Source organism: Microtus pennsylvanicus, chromosome 12 (genome assembly GCF_037038515.1).
Source record: "Microtus pennsylvanicus isolate mMicPen1 chromosome 12, mMicPen1.hap1, whole genome shotgun sequence".
Lineage (NCBI taxonomy): Eukaryota > Metazoa > Chordata > Mammalia > Rodentia > Cricetidae > Microtus > Microtus pennsylvanicus.
This window is the reverse complement of record NC_134590.1, coordinates 27,881,734-27,899,073: the sequence shown is the minus strand read 5'-3', so window position 1 is coordinate 27,899,073 and position 17,340 is coordinate 27,881,734. Positions and strand designations below refer to the sequence as shown.

The 17,340-nt window shown below is 42.0% G+C and overlaps 1 protein-coding gene across 1 annotated transcript in view; it reads right to left on the bottom strand.

Moving 5' to 3' along the window:
* The window catches only part of Scfd2 (sec1 family domain containing 2), a 314,059-nt gene extending 296,719 nt beyond the window's left edge, over positions 1-17,340 (bottom strand). Inside the window, exons 1-2 of the mRNA XM_075943079.1 lie at positions 16,341-17,340; positions 14,193-14,361 (exon numbers count right to left, since the gene is read on the bottom strand). Coding sequence (XP_075799194.1) covers positions 14,193-14,361; positions 16,341-17,178 — 1,007 coding nt within the window. The 5' untranslated portion in view covers positions 17,179-17,340. The remainder of the gene's footprint in view (positions 1-14,192; positions 14,362-16,340) is intronic.

Below are 17,340 nucleotides of genomic sequence, written 5' to 3'. Positions count from 1 at the left end.
GAACTAAAACAGAAAAGAGACGGTACTATTTACTAGAAGCAAATATAATGGCAGCCACAAAGAAAGCAGCAGCATGTAAGAAGGCCACAGGTGAAGCACACTGAGCACCTGAAAAGCATTAAACACAACTGCAGTCAAAAGCACCAGGATGTGGGAGGGAAGAGACGGAGAAGATGGAGAGAGAGCTGAAACAGTAAGGACAGAGCAGATCCATAGACCTCCTCAAACTCAAAGTTAAGTGTTTTCCCAAAGGGCAGAAGAGAGCCACAGAGACCTTCCCAGGGTATTGGACTTAGACCAAGCACTAACTGCACACAGAAGAAATGTGCTTCCTTGTCTGTATGTATCATCATATTAGAGAATAATGAATAGTCATTTCTTTCTATTGAATGTTCTCATTTTGCGCTTTATTTAACCAACATATTATTTTGGGTGTCTACTATGTACCAGGCACTCAACTTTAGACTAAGGATCTTAAACCATTCCTTAGAAGTCATTTCCTATACTTCCTTTACTATCATCTTGATATATCAAAAATACTGTTGTCAAGCCAAATGTGGTGACAAGCCTTTAACCCCCAGCTCCCAAAAGGCAAAGGAAGAGAGGTCTGTGACTTCTGAGTTCATGGCCAGCCTGATCTATGTTGCAAGTTCCCAGACAGCAGTGCCACACAGAGAGACCTTGTCTCAAAAACACAAAAACAAAAACAAACCTTGGTCAAGTCATAAAGGTTTCATGCTTTAGAAGACAAGAACTCCAAAGCTGCTCAAGAATAGAAAAAAAGCACAACCAAAATCAAACAAAAACACACACGACCTCTCAGGCTCAGTAACTGAAAAGATCATTGTAAGCAATCTGTGTCCACTCACATACGTACTTTCAAAACAAAGGAGGGGGCTGGCCAGGTGATGCTCTGTTCAAGAGCATTTGCTGCTCACCCAGAAATCACCAGTGCCTCCTGCTTCGGAGGATTTAACAGTCCTTGGGCCTCTGTAGCCACCCATAAATGTCTCTCTCACACACACCCATTTTTTATATTAACTCTGACTTTATATACAGGAAAAGGCCCTCTCTAGCAAGAAGGCTAGCAAGTGCTAAGACAGTTGAAGGGAAATCTGGGCATTGTCCTGAGTAAACCCCATCTCTACAGCATGAAATTTAGACAGAACCCAATACAGCCTGAAATTGGTTAAGTCCCCAAGAGTTCCATTTTCAGAGTTGGTACCTATTTCTTCCTTGGCAGTGAACACAAACAATTAGGAACATCAATTACTTTCTTGTCATTCCACTGCAGTAAGTCTTTCCATTTCTCCTTTTTCCAATGTGGCTAACTTCAGAGGGTTCCTGATATTATTTAAAGGAACCATAATTTCCATTTAAATTATAAATACCAAAGTGACACTGACCAAGAGTTCAGTCTTCTCACAACACAGAGATCACAAGCTATTCAGAATTCCTCAATATGGAAGAGGTTTAGGAGGTTGATTACGCATTCCTTATGTCAAAGAGACAGTATGTTAGCAATTAAAGACAAATCTACCTGCAAACCCCTCTGCTTAACATGTAATTCAAACAGAATTCTAAAAAGTATATATGTTAAACACAATTCTCCATCACAAAAAAAACAGCCATAATGGTTCTGTTATCTTCAATTTTTTAATACTTCACAGTGGGCACTTCTATTCTTTAAGTTTTAGAGAAGAATCCATAAATTATTCATAAATTCTGCTTTCTAAAACTGTAGCTATGCCCAGAGCACCTCCAGGTCTTTATCTTTTTTTCAACCTTTACAAAAGTAAATAAACAAAAGAATATGACCTGCCTTATAGAGTTGCTTTTGAATAAATTGTGACAATATATCTTAAAACAAAACTCTAATATGGAGTGATTCCTTTTTTTTTCTTTCAAAGTGACATGTCAACAAAATGCATTTGGAGGAAGGAAGAATAGTTGTTAGAAGCAAAACAAACAAAGCCCCAACAAATCAAGAAACATACAGGCATGCATGTGCGCGCGCGCGCGCACACACACATACACACACACACACACACACACACACACACACACACACACACACACACATCAGTCCAAAGCTGGGACATTGCTCAGTGGTCAAGTCTTAGCATGCACCATGCATTATGTCAACCCTTAGCATCAAAACAACAAAATGGTCTCATCAGGAGTTTTATGAGACCAATCAGATAGACATAAGACAATTCCACAACATACAGTGCTATTTCAGTCAGCCATACTGTGCTGACATTCTAGAAGAGTATAGTGCATGCAATTATGCACCATATCTGATTCTTGATGATCACAGTAAATACTGTTTGGTGTGGGAGAATGGTCTGAATTCTGTCAATTATATTTTAAATAAACACTGATTGGCCAGTAGCCAGGCAGGAAGTATAAGCGGGACAACCAGACAGGAAGTAGAGGCGGGTCAAGGAGAACAGGAGAATTCTGGAAAGAAGGAAGGCCATTCCTCGGCAGTCCTAGCCCAGCCACAGAAGAGGCAAGATATGACTGCCTCGCTGAAAAGGGTACTGAGCCATGTGGCTAACACAGATAAGAATAATGGGCTAATATAAGTTATAAGAGTTAATAAGAAGCCTGAGGTACTAGGCCAATCAGTTTATAACTAATGTAGACCTCTGTGTGATTTCTTTGGGACTTAATGATTGCAGGAACCCTGACAACAAATGACAAAAACTCAGTCAACAACTGTTAGTGGGTTGATGTACGCACTGAATTTACTTTTATTATTTTAGGCTGTATACCTTATTTTGTTATCCTGTCACAGAGAGAGAGAGAGAGAGAGAGAGAGAGAGAGAGAGAGAGAGAGAGAGAGAGAGAGAGAGAGAGAGAGAGAATGTTGGAGAATATTATTTTCAGGCGTGTGACTTTTGTTTATGTTGCATTTGACTGTGAAGTTGTGACTCTTTGTCTGTCTAAAACACCTGATGATCCTAATAAAGAGATGAATGGCCAATTGTGAGGTAAAAGCAAGAACAGGAGGGGGATAGCAGGCAGAGTATAAATGGATATATGAGGAGAAGAAGGAACAAAAGAGACAACAAGGAGAGGAGGACGTCAGGAGCCAGCTACCCAGCAACACAACAAGTCACAGAGAAAAAAGCAAAGAAAGGCAAACAGAAATAGAGAAATATAAAAGCCAGAGGCAAAAAGTAGTCAGGTAAATTTAGTTGGCAAAAAAGAAGCCAAGCTAAGGCTAGGCATTCATAACGAAGCATAAGCCTTTGTGTGTGATTTATCTGGGAGCTGGGTGGCAGGCCGTCCAAAAGTCAAAAGAGTAAAATATCCCACAATGTGTATGTACACGTATTCACAAACACATGTATGCTATGGCACTCATGTGGAGGTCAGAAGACAGTTTCAGGAATTCATTTTCGACTTCTACCACATGGGATCTAATTTAAGTTGTCAGGTTTGGTGGCAAGCACCTTTCCAATCTCTCTGCCCATCTCTCTGCCCCTCCCTGTCACAATATTTTATTAACACAATGACTATTTTTTTAACTATTCAATAAGTATAATCTAGAAAGCCCACGTTGTTCGTTGGCTTACCCTTCTCTAAGTCCATAATTCATCCCATCTCCGATGCTGTTCTGGATGTATAAAAAGAGCACCCACCACCATTCATTCATTCATTCATTTACTCATTTCTCAAGCGCCAGGACCTATTCCAGGGATGGGATAAAGTGGCGTATGAAACTGACAAGTATCTCTACTACTATGGCTCTCTCTACCAGAAATATTCAAAAATAGAGCACAGACAGCTATACTATAAAGAGCAGTGCTGAGGGGGAAATGCAAGTGAAACAGCAAATAAGTGCTACGGTGGACAGGAACGTCTTGGGAGCCGTGCGGCCTCATTTCCAACCAATACATGAGCGTTTGTCCAACAGGACTCCAGATGAGGCAAAAGGCCACATGGACAGTCTCATGCCGCAAGGACCAGTGGACTTCAGGACAGCACAGACTACAGCTGGGACTATGTAGTCAGCATGCTCTCTTCTCTCTTGTAATATTAAAGGCAGTTTTAGTGTCATTTGTCAGTCATGCATGGAACAGACGTGATCATTCCTGCAAACCCATTTTGTTCTCGATTATCTTCTAAAAATCCTTTGGGAGATGATGCTACTCAGGTTTCTTGTCTTGGAATGACAATAGTCACTCCAGACCCTGAGAGCTGTTCTGATTCAGGGCAGACAGAAACAGAGACAGATCCCCCCTTTTTCTGTAAATAAGTTGTGTTAAGTTTTGAACAATATTGTTGTTCTCAAAGATATGTGCCTATGTTTATCACTTTTTAGTTTTGAAAAGACAGGATGTACCGGGCTCAATATTTGGGCAACCAGCAAAGTGATGTGTTGGTTTTGGTTTAAAGATGTTTTGATGTAAAAGTTGGGAAAAACATATTTGACATATTTGTTTTTGCTGGAGGTTAAGTTTGGAGGATGGGGAAAAACTTGTCTGTTAGTATGGAAAAACATGCTTGTTATTTGATGTATAAATAAAGACAGCTGGAGATATTTGAAGCCAGCCACTTGTATGAAATTCATCTGGTAGTCAGACAATTCATTTCTTTATGCCTACACCCCTTCCCCATCTCAGGACCTGAACCCAGGCTGCGACAGGACCATGGTGCTGTGAGCAGAAATAATCCTTCTGTACACTGTAAAAATGTGTTTCTCTCATTGTTAATAAAAACTTGATTGGCCAATAGCTGGCAGAGTTTTCAGGACAGAGTGAATGCTGGGAAGAGGAGGAGCAGAGTTAGAGGAGTTGCCATGCAGACACAAAGGAAGCAGGACGTGCACAAAATGAGGTAACAAGCCATGAGCTAAGAGGAGCAAGACAGGAATAGAAATGGGTTAATTTAAAATGTAAGAGTTAGCAAATAACAAGCCTGAGCTCCACCTGTTACACCACAGCAGGAAAAGACTTGCTGAAAATGAGGAAAAACTTGGGGCAAGTGTGTGAGAAGGATCCAGGAGCAATGGTGTAGGAGGTTCTTCTGTCTATGTGTTACTTTCATTGGTTAAATAAAGAAGCTGCCTTGGCCTTTTGATAGGCCAGCCCTTAGGTGGGTGGAGTAGACAGAACAGAATTCTGGGAGGAAGAAGGCAGTGAGGCAGACGCCATGGCTCTCCTCTCTGAGACGGACGCTGGTTAAACTCATGCCAGTAAGCCACAGTTAAGTGGGGATACACATTAATAGAAATGGATTAATTAAGATGTGAGAGTTAGCCAATACGAGGCTAGAAATAATGGGCCAGGCAGTGTTTAAATGAATATAATTTGTCTGTTGTTATTTCGGGGTATAAGCTAGCCACGGGCCAGGAGCCGGGTTGTGGGAAGTGGCCCACAGCTCCATTTTTACAACAGAGCAAAGACCATCAGGAGCCAAGGACAGGAGGGAGGACTCTGCAGGGCCTATGCAGAGGATAGTAAGACCAGCTCAACTGGAAAGGGGCAGACAAGGAGGTGAGAAAGAAAGGTCCTAGGAAGCCAGGTAGCTCTCCATCTTGAAATCCACTGCAAGTCCTTGGTTTTCACAAGGAAAAGTGTAGGAAGAACAGGAGAAATGGGCACTGTAGCCAGAAAACTCAGCAGCCCTGGACCATAATCAATTGGAGTACATGCAGTTGACAATCAGGTAAAAGTTGAAGACGCTAAAAGTCTAAGAGATTAGAAAGAGTGGGGCTCAGGGCCAAGAACAGAAACCCATTTCAATATGACAGAGGATTCTGCCTTCTTCCTGCCAAAATTATTTCACAAAATCCAGGGAAAGGTGGACAGGGATGGCCATGGCATGCTGTAATGTATTTATGTTCTCAGTTTCTCATTTGCATTGGCAGGGACTTCAATGGCTGTAATTGCAAACAGCCTATTATAAAAACTGTATTAGCAATAAATTGTTATTATAAAACCTTATATCATACTTAGAAACTTGTTTTTTAAATGCTATTCCATTGCAGGCACATTTGTTGCCAAGCACACATCTGTTCTGCATTTGATCCTCACTGCTCTCACTGAGAAGCTTCTACAGAGCTGTCAGGTAGTAGTGGTTGTTGCTATCGTGATGGACAGATGGTATATGCTCAGAAAACTGAGATGTATTTCAATTCCATCTTTGTGGACAAATCATTCTATGTTAAATCCTTCATTCGTCCAAGCAACTGAATCGAAGCTACCATATCCCCCCAATTATTGCTTATAATTTTCTCAGTATATATCTGTGTCTTTTACGATGCACTTCTGATGGGCATCGAAGAGGCTCCTTATGGAGTTGGTTAGCCCTCTGGGCAAGAAATTGCTCTTGCTTGGCCTGCTTGATATTATACTGTATGAACTGGACATGCAGGACCCACAGAGAAATAACTGCTGAACTTGCCTAAAAGTGAGACTATCCTTTGGGGTTCCTGCTTCATGAAAGGGTCTGCCAGACATTCTGCAAGACACAGAAGAAAGAAACTGATGGGCTTTGCCATGACAAGACAGAACAGATCTTCGAATTTCCTGCTTCATGGAAAAGTCTGCTAGATACTATGGGTCTGTAGGCTGAAAATGGATTCCCCAATGTTACAGAAGAACTTTGGGTGACTGTCCAGGTAGTGAGATGTCTCTGTCAATTCTAGAGTTTTAGAAGTTGCTTACAATGCACTTCCTGATAACTTAGGTAATATTATATCCTTCTGGGGTCTTTGATGAAGTTGGAGAAGGTAGGTATAATTATGGTTTTCCTTATTTATGATAAAAGATAAAATAGATATAAATATTGTAACTGTAATTCTTACTTGATACCTGTTTTGTTATATGTAATTTTACTATGTCAAAGTTAAAACCTTCCTTTTTATTTGAGCAGAAAAGAAAATATGGTATAGGAAGTCCTTCTGTTTATGTGTTGCTTTTATTGGTTAATGAATAAAGCTGTTTCAGGCAGTGGCTTAGCAGAATAGAACAAGGCTGGAATTCCAAGCAGATAGAGAAGGAAAGAATGCAGTCAGTGAGACACCATGTAGCCCCTGCTGGAGACAGAGAGTGGATGGAACCCTGCTGGTAGGTCACAACCTCATAGTGATGCACAGATTAATAGAAATGGATTAATTTAAGATATAAGAGTTAGCTAGCAATACACTTAAGCTATTGCTCAAGCAGTGTTTTAAATAAAAAAAAATACAGGTAGATTATTGTGAGCTTACTACTAATAATAATAATAATAGTAGTAGTAGTAGAGTGAATACTTGTGAGCTATTATTTATAGACAATTTACATTGGTATAGATTCTTATATATTGACATAAATTCAAATTATATTTGTTACATTGAATATGCTCCTATTTCTGTTTAAAATATTTGTACACATATGCAAAGTTATTTTGTCATATTGTATGTATGCGTGTTTCTACCTCTGTTAAAGACATTTTGCACGTGGATACAATTTTAGGATATATTTGTCATATTATACTACACATTTCTACCTCTGATCAAGATACTTATACATTGTTTACATTTTGAGACCATTGTCCTTAATTGCTGCACAGTTGTTTAAAGACTGTCTAATATAAAGTCTTAGTCTTTGAGCAATATAGGTATTAAGAATTATAGGTCAATAGTCATCAATTTGTCACACTTATAGTTAGACTAATCAGGTTATTTTGATATATAGAGATTGTATTCTGCATAGGTAGGTAATCTTCAATAACTGTAGAATATGGCATCTAAATAACTTAGGGTTCTGTTGACATGAGACACGATTACTCCTAGCAGCACCAATCTATTCCCAAGAGAATGCTGAACACTGAAGACACTCCACTTGGAGCTTATTTTCTTCTTGGCAAAACTGGCCTTTGAGCAAGGAACTGCCCATGCCTCAACCACTGACAAAATGCACGGTGTCCAGACTGGACAAGCAGGATTCAAGAAAAAAAGACTGTCAAACTTTGCCAAGACAGGGTAAGATGGTTTTAAATTTTTTTTCCAGCCTCTGAAAAAGTATGTCAGTTACTCTAGGCCTTAGCCAAAGTTGGTTGCTCCAATGTTGCAAATGAGACTTTGGGTGATTATCCAGGTAGCCAGTTGTCTCTGTCAACTACTGCACATATTGGAAGCTGCTTGATTGCACTTTCTGCCTACTCAAGTAATATTATCTGCCTTATCAGGTCTTCAATGGGGTTGAAGACTATATAGTCGTAGTTACTTTCCTCTTATAACTTAGCCAAGTCATTTCTAATACAAGACTTAGACTCCCTTAGGATAGAATAATTATTGAAACATTATCATATGTTTCTTGCTTAATATTGCTAATGCTGGTTGTAATTCTAATTTTTATACTTGACATCTGTTCTTATCATATATAGTTTTGTATTGGGTTTAGAATTCTCTTATTTAGACAAAAGGATGGAGAACCCCCTTCAGCCAATGGCCCTTGAGAGACTGAACCAGGCTGGGCATGGCCTTGGGTACCAAAAAGATGCGGGCCCACCCATGCACTCTCTCTCACTCCTGCTCTGGTATCTGGATGCTGGATGCTCTTACTGCTCCCTGTTGTGATCTGTGAGTCCCCCCTTAAATAAAGAACCCCTATTTGGAGCTAGTGTGGGATTACTTCATCTTGTGCATTTCCCTTCATCTGGCACGTTCCCCTTCACACTACCACTGCCATTATTTCTGCAGTCCTGCCCCCACTGAAGACTTCTGCTTTACTCAGACCTCTCTAGGCCTCATCTTTGACATTTGGGGTCACACTCTCATCTTTGGGTGGCACTTAAACTCGTTTTCTGTGGCATTCGTTCAGAGTCTAATGAGAAGAAAAAGAGCACCAATGATGGCAAAGCCAATATAAATGGACACAGTCTAAGTACTTGCTCAGTGATGGGGCTAGGTCACAGGAGAAGCTTAGGTAGGATGACTTTTGTTTAAAATACAAGAGGCATAGATAGCATTTAGAACAATGCCCTCATTTTATAGATGAAATTAGGTACAGAAAATGTGTCAGCATGACTTTGGTTGTGATTGCCTAAAAACAGCCATTCAATTTAGCTTAAACAATGAAGAAGTATATTTTATCCCATATTTTGAGACTCAAACAGTAGGTGGGAACCCAAGAATTGCTCTTCTTTTCAACAATCTGAGTCACTGACCTTCCCTGTTGCAGCAGTTTAAGGAGTCCTGGGAGTTAGAGAAGAATCCAGGGCTACGCTTGAGTCACTTCAGGAAACAAAGATCTGAGCAAGAAGACAGTCCCGCTTGCCTCATACCCACTCTTTAAACTTAATTCTGTTGTGGAATATTAGGTGAAGATGTCTTGGATTTATTTATGCTATGGAACATTTGTTTAATGATGCAAAGATGTGTTGCATTCTTTTATGTTGCATTTGTTTAACTCTGTGAAGTGTTTTACTTTGCTGTCTAAAACACCTGATTGGTCTAATGAAGAGCTGAACAGCAATAGCAAAGCAGGAGAGAGAGACAAGGGGGGCTGCCATGCAGAGAAAATAAATAGGAGGAGAGAAGGAGAGGATGACACCAGAGGCCAGCCACCCAGCTACACCACAAGCCACAGAGTAAGAAGGGAAGAAAGAGATGTAGAATAGAGAAAAGTAAAAGCCTCAGAGGCAAAAGGTAGATTGAGTAATTTAAGAAAAGCTGGCTAGAACAAGTCAAGCTAAGGCTGGGCATTTGTAAGTTAAGAATAGGTTTCAGGGGGCTGGAGTGATGGCTCAAAGGTTAAGAGCATTGCCTGCTCTTCCAAAGGTCCTGAGTTCAATTCCCAGCAACCACATGGTGGCTCACAACCATCTGTAATGGGGTCTGGTGCCCCCATTACATACATACACACAGACAGAATATTGTATACATAATAAATAAATATATTTTAAAAAAAAGAATAGATTTCAGTATATTTATTTGGAAGCTGGGTGGTAGGCTCCCAAAGAGAAAAGAATGAAAAAGAAAACCAATCACATAATTCTTTATTGATTCTTTGGGAATTCTATATCATACACCCCAATTCCACTCACGTTCCAGTCCCTCCATATCTGCCCCTCACCCCTGCAGCATATCCCAGCAAAAGAACCCTTCCAAATATTAATTAAAAAACAAAACAAAACAAACCCCACCTCCCTCCTCATCTTTCCAACACCTCTTCATCCATCCTAGTGGCACTGGGAGCTATGTGGGTCATACAGTGTACCCTTTTGACCAATCAGTCCCACTCGCAAAATGTTCATTGCAATGAGTCATTGGTCTGGTTCAAGACCTCTGGCACACCATCATCCCTGGACCCTCACCAAAGCTCCTCTCAGATATCCTGCTGTTGCTCACAGTCACGGAGATCCTGCAGAGATCACTCTGAAGGACCACACTCTTCACGTGCTCCAGCAGGTCACAGATGGGGTAGACGTTACAGTGGGTCAACTCGAGGTCCAGGATGTGGGTCTGGGTGGTAGCTGAGCTGGTAGGTTGGGGCCACTGCTGTCACCCACCTTTGTTGAAGGGTGGAGGTCATACTGATTGGGGGAGGGGGCAGAGTGAGGGGCAGCTCTTCTGTGGTTGGGCAGTGTTGTAGAATATTCCTTTATACTGTGTGAAGATGTGTCACTGTGATTGGTTTAATAAAAAGCTTAATAGCCAATAGCTAGGCAGAAGGTATAGGCAGAACTTCTAAACAGAGAGAACTCTGGGAAGAAGAAAGGCAGAGTCAGAGTCATCAGTCAGACATGGAATAATCAGAAAGGGCATAATGGATATGAGGTAAGGAGCATGTGGAAGAATGTAGATTAAAAATAGGAGTTAATTTAAGTTATAAGAGCTACTTAAAAACAAGCTAAGGCTGAGCCTTATAATAAATCTCATTTTAATAAGTTAATTATTAAATATTAAATATATTATTAATAAAAGTCCATGTAATTTTTTTTTTGAGCTGGCCGCCCAAAAAGAAAAGTCCATCTATAGGGTGGGCCAGTTCTCCTGTTACATTATCCAAAGAGAGGCAGGGCTAGCTATCCCAGGGCCAGTGAGGGGTGGGGCCAGCTCTGAATGGCCTTTAGATTTCAAGGCTCCTACGAGCCACCCGACATGGTAACACAAGCCATAGACATCATCACAGACCCCAGCTACAGCAGGAACACAGACTCAGACATGGTCCTCGGCAGCAGCTTGGCCCAGGTGTCACCATGGCCCTAGTGGCAGCACAGACCATGCAGATCAGTATGACCCCGGAGGTAGCAAGGCCCTCAGACACCAGCATGGTCTCAGGTGTTATACCCATTTCTTAAACAATCACTGGCGAGGGAAAAGGCACTTTAGGACAGGTTCAGCTGTAGTCCTGAAGTAAGTCTGATGTAGAATGGATGCTGGAAAGACTAAAAACACTGCCAAATCAAAACATCTGTTAAGGATCTGAGGCTGCTTCCACTCCTAGCTGTGCTGTTGAATGTGTAAGGGTTCTATGTTTTCTTGTCCTCTGATCAACTCCAGTTCCTCTTATTTTACAACCTTTTCTCAGGAGCCTTCTTGTCCTTTGTCTAATTACTTTAGGCTTCTACAAAGGAGACATGGAGTATGGGAAGCACTGACGTAGAACCAGACCTCCACCTCTCCAACTGCACATGACACCTTAAGTCACATGACAAAACTGACAGGGTTAGAATGAGGGATGACAGAATCTGTCTCACAGATTTGAGAGACATGAAATTAGTTAACTTATCTTAAGTTCAGAAGTGACATGCCAAGTCCTCTTTTTTTTTTTTTTTTTGGTTTTTTCGAGACAGGGTTTCTCTGTGGCTTTGGAGCCTGTCCTGGAACTAGCTCTGTAGACCAGGCTGGTCTCGAACTCACAGAGATCCGCTTGCCTCTGCCTCCCGAGTGCTGGGATTAAAGGCGTGCGCCACCACGGCCCGGCGCCAAGTCCTCTCTTAAATGTGCTCTATGTCCTAATGGCATTTCCTGTCTGGTCTCTTATGTTCTCTAGTTGTCTATAGATACCTACCTCCCTGCCATGCAATGATCTCAACATAGTTCTTCCTACAAACTGCTCCCAACCCCCACCAGGCAAAATGGGGATAAATGCCAAGATAGACCCATTCTAAGCAGAGGAACTAAAAGAAAAGAAGCTGTTAAAACTAAGTCTCTCTGATATCAAAGCCTTGAAGAGGCTTTTCCTGAGTTCTTGCTCCTTAGACTCCAACTATTTCTACTTTCAAAAGTTTGGTCAACATTCTTCCTTTGATTTGATTAGCTGTTAAACACCTTTTAACACTCCCCTGTTTTACTGAAATATGCAAAGTTTTTCTATTATTCTATAAAAACCCACCATGAACAAACAGGACTTCCTATACTAAATACTGAAGTGACTTTATTTTGTGTCTTTTTGAGTCCCTGAGTCTGGTCAAGAGCTTGTCTCTCCTCTGGGCCCCATATGGCAGCACAGAAGGGAAGATACTGGCTCTGAAATCAGACATTCTGGGGGCATTTCTAGCTCTACATCTATGTATCTACTGTCTTATTATCTCAATTTCCTAACCTGGAAAATGGGGAAATGACCCTAGTTGATTTACTGCAAAACTTAAAATGACTTGCCAGCCACAAGATCCTTTGGAATGAGCTTGACACATAGTAGGTTCTGGACAATGTTATGGAGCTGATGACAGTGGTGCCCTCCCTGTAAGGATGTCTCTTCTTCACAGGCATCACGTCAGGCCGAGCAGCACCCTGTTCATGTGGACCTTATTTCCAATCTTTGAGACACAATCACCTTAAGGCCCACTCTTCCATGAGGTCACCCTAACTGCATTGACCTGACACCTGTCTGTAGGAGTGGTCACGGGTGGCAGCTCCGCTCCGGTCAGGTCAGATCTGTGCTTTGCCCATTATGGCTGAGCATTACCAGTGACACCACAACAAGAACAGTGTTCCATGAAGACAGGAATGTTGGCTTACCTTCTTTTGTGTCCTCAAATTTCTCAGCTCACAGAAAGCACTTAACTGTTAGTTTCTGAGAACCCCGCCCCCATCATAAGGACCTTGGGAGGAACAGCAAGCTCTTGCTCTAGTTCCTCATTATTTATTTAAGCAGCAAGAAGACAAAAACAAAACTTGCCAATTTTCTTCCAAAAAAAAAAAAAAAACCTGTTTTGTTTAAAAATACAAAATAGATAAAGAAAATACTCTTATTTCACTACTAATGCATTTAAAAACTTGCGGGCTGAAGAGCTGACTCAGCTGGTCAAGAGCACTGAGTGCTTTTGGAGAGGACCCACGAGCACTCATATGTCAGCTCACAGCTGTCCGTAACTCCAGTTCCAGGAGCTCTGACACCCTCTTCTAACCTCCATGGTTAGTGAATGACACAGACATCGACTCAGGCAAAACACTGACACACAAAAAAATAATAAGTAAATATACAAAACAACAATAATCCTTCTAAGAATATGAATGAAGGACAGAGTTGAAAAAGTGTGACTATGTATGTTTTTATTGTCATGTCTATAGAAAATTTTTATTTTTGAAACACTGCATGACTTCAAGTACACATGTTCTTTGTTTGATTTCTCGAAGGGTGTGAAAAAAAAGATATATACCTTGGAACAAAAACATCACCCAGTGGTGCCCAAAAGCATATTATTTAAATATAAAATATGGCTCTGACTCATACCTATTTGGGTTGCATTTAATCATCTGAGAAAGCCATGTATGAAGAGAAACTGTAGAATCCCAGACTTAATTCCTATAAAACTATCTATTAAATGGAAATCAATACATGGACTCACTTCTCAGATGTTGAAAAAATCTTAATATTACATCTGATGGCACTCCCATAAAATGCCATACTCTATGGCTTAGTATATTTAGTGGGTTAATTAATTACACATTTAAAAGTGGCATTTTCCTAAATATCACCCATTGTGACTTTTCTACTTGAGTAGTGTTTCATGCATTCATTCTTTTTCTCTTCTTTTAAAAGCAGGATCTCATATAGCCCAGGATGGCCTGGCATTGGCTAACTAGGCAAAGATGATCTTAAACTGCTGACTCTCCTGCCTTAATCTTCCAAGGGCCAGGATTACCATTTCATTTCTTTTCTATAGAGATTTCCTGTCTTAGATCAGAAAAAAGGAAGAGGAAGAAGAATGAGAGAAAAACAAAGCAAAGCCACATGTCTTACTTGGATTGTGCAAGGCAGCCTGGTGCAATCACGTTCTGATTTTCCTCCGTGGCCTGGACAACGGTGAGCTCTGCCATGTTGACCATCACATCGTTGCTGTGGCCCGGAAGCTGTGGAAGCACTGAAATGATCTTCTCTACTAAGTTGTCTCCATGATGTCCAACTGCTCCTGTGAACCACACAAGCAAATGTAAACTCAAAGCGGACAGAAAAACATTGACTGGACGCATGTTTTACGATGTCTCTTCTACCAAAAATAAAAACAACTGATGCTTACTAACAACAACTTAGAATTATGCTGTTTGTCAGTAAGTCATATTCTCAACTACCCAGTCAATGTGTGCCTCATGGATTGAATGCAATGTTCATGAAGATGGGCTTCTCATATGCTTTGGCTACTGTTATATCTCCAGAATCTAATACAGTGAGCAGACCTGGAGCATCAATAACAGTCTGCTAAGTAAAGTATCAACATGTAGTCAGTCAGTTTGCTACTGTCATAGGTGATACTATCCTGAAATTCTGAATTCTATTTTTATTTTGATGACAAATACACAATGGCCAGGACTGGGGAGCTGGCTCAGAGGTTAAGAGAACTGATTGTTGTTTCAGAGGTCATGAGTTCAATTCCCGGCAACCACATGATGACACACACCCATCTATTATGAGATCTGGTGCCCAGAACACTATATACATAATAAATAAATTAAAAATATACACAATGACCAGAAAAAGCTTGCGGGTCAAGTAGGAATAACCGATTTTCCTGCCACTACAGCCTTATCTCTGTGATGACAAAGGTACCCTTCCTCTAGTTTACCTGGTATTCACAAGCTCTAGCATAGAAAGGCAACCAGCAGACTTTCACTAAATATTTGCTGAAGAAGAGGGAGAGTAAGTAAACACATGGTAACAGCTTATAATAAAAAGCATTCACCAACATTTATTGGATGCTTTCTGTATATCAAGATCTATAGTTGTACATATCAACTCCAGGGATAACGGTGAACAACGGACTGAGGATGCAGCTTAAGGGGTACATCACTTGCCTAGCATGCATGAAGCCTGGTGGTTTCCAGTACCACATAAAACTGAGTGGTGGTGGCCCATAGCTGTTATCCTAGAATTTGGGAGATGGAGGCAACACATTCAGAAGTTCAAGATCAAATTCAGCCACACAGTGATTTTGAGGCCAGCCAGGACTACATACGTGAGATCCTATCTGAATAGTAATATCAAAATTTTAATAATAAATGTACTTTAACTGAAACTTAAGACAAAGATACAGTCAATGCTTTTCCTATGAAATTAAATTAGCTCTCTAAAATCCACCACTGCTTGGAAGACATCACTCCAGCCATGGATGGGACATGGCACAGCCAAGAGTTTGAGTCACTTCCAGTCTGCTCACACGCTGATTCCCAGTGCCTCTCTGTCTCTCTGTGTTTTGCCATGTCATATTAATGGGACAGAAGGACTAAACAGGAAGGCCCTCAGGAATCAAGAAATCATCATCACCATCATCATCCCGCTCGTGGCAGTAACGACTACCTACCCAAAGCTCCTGATGTACCATGTATCAAATTCTATGCCGTGTACTTCTAATTTATAATTTGCGGTTAATTATAACAACAAATCTGTGTGAATTATTATGCTTATTTACACGGTAGATATTCTATTCAAATTACAGCTTAAGATCCAATAAGATCTCTCTTGAATGTGAACTCACTTAACTCTCAAACAACTGCAAGAATTCTACTTTTTTTTTAAAACCTTGGAGCTTATCAACTGCCTCTAAAGGGCAAGAAACTAACGTAATCATCACTGTCTTGCTACCGCCTGAAACAGTGCTGAAAACAGTGGATATCCAATAAATGTTTACTGGAAAAGATGAGGTAATAATATTTTCAACAATGCACACTACGGCCATATTTGCCCCGTTACAACATTTAACAAATTATACCGTACTCTGTCTATGTCCACCTCTCCTCCACTAGACAAAATAACTCCAGACGCTGTCAAATTAGGAGCTGATTCATTTAGTTCATCTTTGTACTGTCAACCTCAATAGGAGGCCAATAAGGCTAAATCAATGCAAGGATCCTGTATCTGGGAATGCCAAGAAGAAGAACCAGAAATTCCACTTACCTGTGAGATCCAGAGTTCGATCCACAAAGACCACGGAAGCCCGGCCGGTGGCGGTCTTCTTCCTATTCTTGGCAGGGGCATAATTTGCCAGATCCGTAGCGATGACCCGACTGAGGGACCCCACAGCGAAACACTCCTCTCGTACCCCTAGATGCTCACACAGCGAACTGAGGCCTGACACCAGGCATCTGATGTGCAGCAGCAGCTCGGGGGTCAGGGCAGCGGCATCCACTTCCCCCAAGCTGCTCAGCTTCCTCTTATCCTGTCTGGCACTATTAAGGACATGCACATCCCCAGGTAGCAGCGGGAAAAGGGTAGAAAAGGCGGGAGTGAAGGCAAGGTGGGGAGCAGCTGGAGCGAGCAACAGAGGGACGTGCAGCACCTCGGCCGTGTAGTTCACGTTGCCCATCCACTCACATAACTTCTCCTCCAGCTGCTCGAACACCGGCTGCTGCCCCTCCAGCTCGGCCGCTGCGGCCGCTGGTACGTGGTTAGCAGTGAGGTGCACGGCGTGGCTCACGGCCGTGACCACCACACAGTACTGAAAGTGACTGCGGCGAACGATGTCTCGAAGAGTGTCTACCGTCCGGCCTTTAAGCAGACAGCTCAACACGAACACCGCCCGGGGCTGCTCGGCTCCACCGCCGATGGCCCCGGGTTCAAATTCCCTCAGGGAGCATGCAGGGCCCTGCACCGCCTCCAGGAGCCTGCTCGAGCCGCAGCTCCAGTGCAGGCTCTCGGCGCAGGCGGCGTCCAGGTAGACCACGGACCACTTCACTTTGGCCAGCACCTGCTCCCAGCCTTGCTGGGCAAAGGACAGGACGCCCGTGGCGCTCATGGTTCGGGACTCACCGGCGGGCCGGGAGATCTGCAGGGTGGTGGGCAGAACTTCAGTCCGAACTCGGAGCTTCCGGACACTGAGTACCTTGAGACTTTGACAGTCAACACAGTCCACGTGGGCCAGTCAGTGACTCGCCAAGGGCGCGCGCGCGGTGATGAC